General features: G+C 38.8%; 1 protein-coding gene across 1 annotated transcript; it reads right to left on the bottom strand.

Moving 5' to 3' along the window:
• Positions 1–305: 305 nt before the first annotated feature.
• LOC113700378 (cyclin-D5-1-like) lies at positions 306–2,732 on the bottom strand. Its single transcript, XM_027220810.2, has 5 exons — positions 2,371–2,732; positions 2,189–2,275; positions 1,771–2,062; positions 1,551–1,684; positions 306–1,000 (listed from the first exon to the last, which is right to left on the bottom strand). Exons 1-5 carry the CDS (start codon positions 2,500–2,502, stop codon positions 788–790), a joined length of 858 nt encoding a protein of 285 aa, XP_027076611.1. The 5' UTR covers positions 2,503–2,732; the 3' UTR covers positions 306–787.
• Positions 2,733–4,149: the final 1,417 nt, after the last annotated feature.

The raw sequence follows: 4,149 nt of genomic DNA, 5'->3' as shown, positions 1-4,149 counted from the left end.
CGCTACAGTAGGGACTTAAGCCCCTCCCTGGTGACCACTAAGCCAGTGGTCATAAGGTAATACTACTACTACTAGTCTTCATTATTCAAAGGACACGTCCCCTGTTCGATTCTCAAAATGATTTCAGACTCTGAGTTCTTCCGGGTTCGTGGCGTCCCCAAGTACAGCGAAAAGTAAACAGTGAAAGGGAAATTGCCCGAGCATCACAAAGCAGCCTCCAACCTACCCACCCAAAAAAAAATAAAAAAAATAAAAAAAATCCAACTTTTGCACATTTTGGATGGCCCAAATGTAAGACGGATGAATCAAATCAAACAAGACAACTGTCATTCCCTACAGCTCATTGGTTATTAAATAGCCTTTTGGAGGGAACAGAGGAAGCATCCCAAGACTGGGCGAATGGGTTTTTCCCATCAAAACAAAAAGCAAAGATCTAAACAATAAGAACAATTTGCAAACTGAAAAAAAGTTAACAGGGCGGAACTAGCACATTTTTTTTTTTCATTTATGATGGCCGATACCACTATAGCAAGCACTACTACAGTCTCCACCTCTCCAGCAACCTTGTGGACATCCTATTTGGCCATCGTTTGTTTCTTCAAACTGAAGTCAGCTTCTTAGCAGTATGTGCTTCTCTTTCTTCATTGGTATTTTTGCACTTGTCTAAGAGGCAGAAACTTCTGGTTCATATTGGAAACTGGGATCTGCCATCAAATCCAATGCACACCAAATCATCGCTTGTAACTAATTAGTAGTACTTGGGAATCTGGCAAGTTGATTGATCTTCCTATGGAGATCGATGAGTCCTCTGCGAAGGTTGATGTTGATCACTTTCGGGGTATGCAAGCCTCCTTTTGGTGCCAATTATGCAACAACTTTCTCGACAATCACGTGAGCTTGATTGCTTTAACGACAAACTCAGGGGACTCTGCAGATTTGGGGTGTTGGACTTAGCCTTCTGAATTTCCCGCATTAGATTGTAGCATAAGAGCACATTGTCCTGTCCCAGTGCATTACCAATACATGAAATCAGATAGGTAGTACTCCCTCCGTCCCATTGAAAGTGTCATGCTTTCCTTTTTGGTCTGTCCCAAAATTAATGTCACTTACTATAATTGACAATAAAACTTTGCCTCATTTCCATCTCATGCCCTTAAATATACCAGATTCTTTTTAAGTTTTTGATGGGTCCCATAAAACTACAAGAGTTGCTCTAATATGCGTGAGTCTCACCGCAAATGCAAACAATGGCCGTGCAAGCTACTTTCTCAAAAAAATGGCTGGACACATTTGTAAAGTATGGGTCCCACACATCTTGTCATCCTTGCTTTTTCTTTCTACCACTCAATGGAGTAATGCACGGAAGGGGCAGCGCTGGAACTTAGACCAAAATGCGACACTATTGAAAAGAAGCTCAAGACCCGAAGTGCGACATTCATTTCGGGACGGAGGGAGTATAACTTTTTCTGCGCGGGCATAAAGTGCAAACGAAGGAAGAATGAATCATGCATCGCAAATCATTACTTTCAATTAAAAGCAAGGAAACTCACTTTATGTGAAGAACCCCATGATGAGATTATGCTCAGCTTGAACTCCAACATCTTCATTGTCAACTGAGAATCGCAGGCTGCTAAAACAGCCACAGCAGCAATCATGGACGGTGGATATTTTACTAAACTAATATCTGAATTAACAAAAACCAAGCCAACTAAGAAAAATACGTTATCTGCAAAAGGAGGTGGAACTCAACTTAGTGCAACTATGGATCACCTTTTAGCATAGCCAATGTGAGTTCGATGGCTCTTGACATTAGCCCTTTCGGTCTTGACTCACCATAAAACTTGGCTATGAAGTATCGAAAATAAAGAAAAGGGGTGAGTACATTCATTTTCCACTCCAAAGCATCCAAAACCAACAGTTCCATTTTCTGAATCAGGCGGCCTTCAAAATTACATTCATCTATGTGATAGTCAGATAATGCCGGCGCTTTATACTCCTCCATCTTCGCAGCCAAAGACAAACATGCAATGGACAACAACCGAATAGCCCATAATTTCCCATCCTACCAACATCGATCAGGCAGTGTCACAAATTATTTTCCACCATCAGAGAAGTCTATTATTGAATCGCATTTCGAGACGAGCAAAATATCACAAGAACGAGCGAGAAACTGAAAAATGATACTCACCTCAACGGATCGCTTAGAAAAGAACCCGTCGAAGTATGTCAGTGACAGATAGACCGTCTGGAAGTGAAGTCCAAATAAAGCTCTGGTCTATACCCAAAAAGAATGAGCAAAAGAATAAATAATAAACAAATCCCAGAATGAAAAGGATGGCACAGAGTAGTGAAAGAGAAGAGATAACAAACATCAAGAATCCATTGGACAGCATCTAAGCGGGCACGTTTCAACCAACTCTGTTCGTCAGTCTCGTCGATTGAACTATTGCAAAGAGATTTATTGGTATTTGACTGTAAATCAGATTCCTTGTGAATCAGCATTTCAATGTACTCATCATCGTACTAAAAAATACAACATTGGCACAAGGTTTCATCACTTTCGTTGTTCAGAGTGAAGCAAGATTCATCTTCTTCGCACAAAAGGCTAGGGATAGACGATGTAGTCTGAGAAGTTTCCATCTCAATATCGACACAAGAAAATCTTGGGAGTGTAAAGTGATTGTGATTCTGGAGAGCTGAATCTAAGGAGTCGGAGGTTACTGAAATCTAGGAAGAGGGGGGGGGGGGGCGGGGAATAAAAAGGCGGTTGAGGTAAAAGAACGGGGCTGAGTTTAGCAGCGGTTTTGGTGCCGCCAAATTTTTACTTTTTTAGCGGCTGGGATGAGAATTATGTATGTAGCGTCTTTCTTAGCAAGTTAGCAGTTAGAATGTTCTACGGGGAGTGGTCGAGTAAGCGTGAATAACAACACATTAGGGAGGCCGCCGTCTACTCGACCCTTTAATTTCTCCTCATGTTAATGAAGTCCGGGATTTTTGTACGGGATCCAAGTTTCTTAAACCATTTTCTTTCCCAAAAAAAAAAAAGTACCTAAATCATTGTGTGTGTGTGTGTGTGTGTTTTTTCCTTTTCCCCTTTTATATCGAACAAGCACTTCTCAAAATTCTAGTGTCCCGGGTTATGCCATGCGTAAACGTGAATATGAAAAATGGCTCCCTGTCTAACCCCTTTTAATTTCTTCTTTTGCAGAGGACATGGATTGTGATACTAACTTTTGAGTACTCTTTCTTTGATTTTCTTTCTAAAATTGCAATGGTGGCTTTTATTAAGGGCCGAGTGATTTTGTTGAATTTTGACACCATGGTACAGGGCACTGCGCATTCTATTCAAATGTTAAGATTACCCTCAATCAACTTTATATATATGTTGCTAAGATTACCCTTGATCAATCAACTCTTTTATTGATTTTGTTAGGATCCACAACTTTATGTATGTTGCTAAGATTACCCTTAATCAATCAACTTCTTTTTATTGATTTTGCTAGGATCCATTATGCATTAATTACCCCTCTTTCTCTCTCTAATTAGGTAATTTTATAAGGGTCAACTTAAAAAAATTATTGGAGATATATATTTGACAAAACCAATATGAGAGGGAGGCAATTTACAAACATAAAAATATGTGTGAGAGAAGAGGAATAATATCAATAATAACCTATTAATCATATCATAAAATCCCAATCCTTCACTCTTCTCAATTAAACACAATAATACAACTTTCTATTTATAGACTAGATGACTTGACAAACAAGTCTTACGCCACAAGAAAGTTCCTAATAACATACTAATTTCTAAACAATAAAACAACCATAACTTGATTCCAATAGAATTACTAAAACCCTAACTTGACTAAAACACTACTAAATAAGAATATAGAAAATTTCTAATTTTCTGTATTGATTTAATATGCCAACATTGTCTTCCTTAAATCAAACTCTCTATTGGATCAGCTTCACCACCATCAACTTTTTTTTATTGATTTTGCTAGGATCCATTATGCATTAATTACTCCTCTTTCTCTCTCTAATTAGGTATCTTCTATAAGGGTCTTTTATCGCAACGGATTTTCTGTCCCACACCCTGTGCCACTCTCTGTCCCACTTTTTATTATATTGCTTTTTCTTTTACATA

The sequence above is a fragment of the Coffea arabica genome, chromosome 7e (genome assembly GCF_036785885.1).
Source record: "Coffea arabica cultivar ET-39 chromosome 7e, Coffea Arabica ET-39 HiFi, whole genome shotgun sequence".
Taxonomy (NCBI): Eukaryota; Viridiplantae; Streptophyta; class Magnoliopsida; order Gentianales; family Rubiaceae; genus Coffea; species Coffea arabica.
Note: the sequence above shows the minus strand (reverse complement) of the source record. Positions and strands in the feature narration are given on the sequence as shown.

Bases quoted from the DNA above. Each gene is read 5' to 3' on its own strand.
- LOC113700378 (XM_027220810.2), bottom strand. From the start codon at position 2,502: ATGCTGATTCACAAGGAATCTGATTTACAGTCAAATACCAATAAATCT. The intron at 1,685-1,770 runs GTGATCCATAGT...TTGTTAATTCAG, and splicing joins CACATTGGCTATGCTAAAAG to ATATTAGTTTAGTAAAATAT. The intron at 1,001-1,550 runs GTGAGTTTCCTT...GCACTGGGACAG, and splicing joins CATGGGGTTCTTCACATAAA to GACAATGTGCTCTTATGCTA.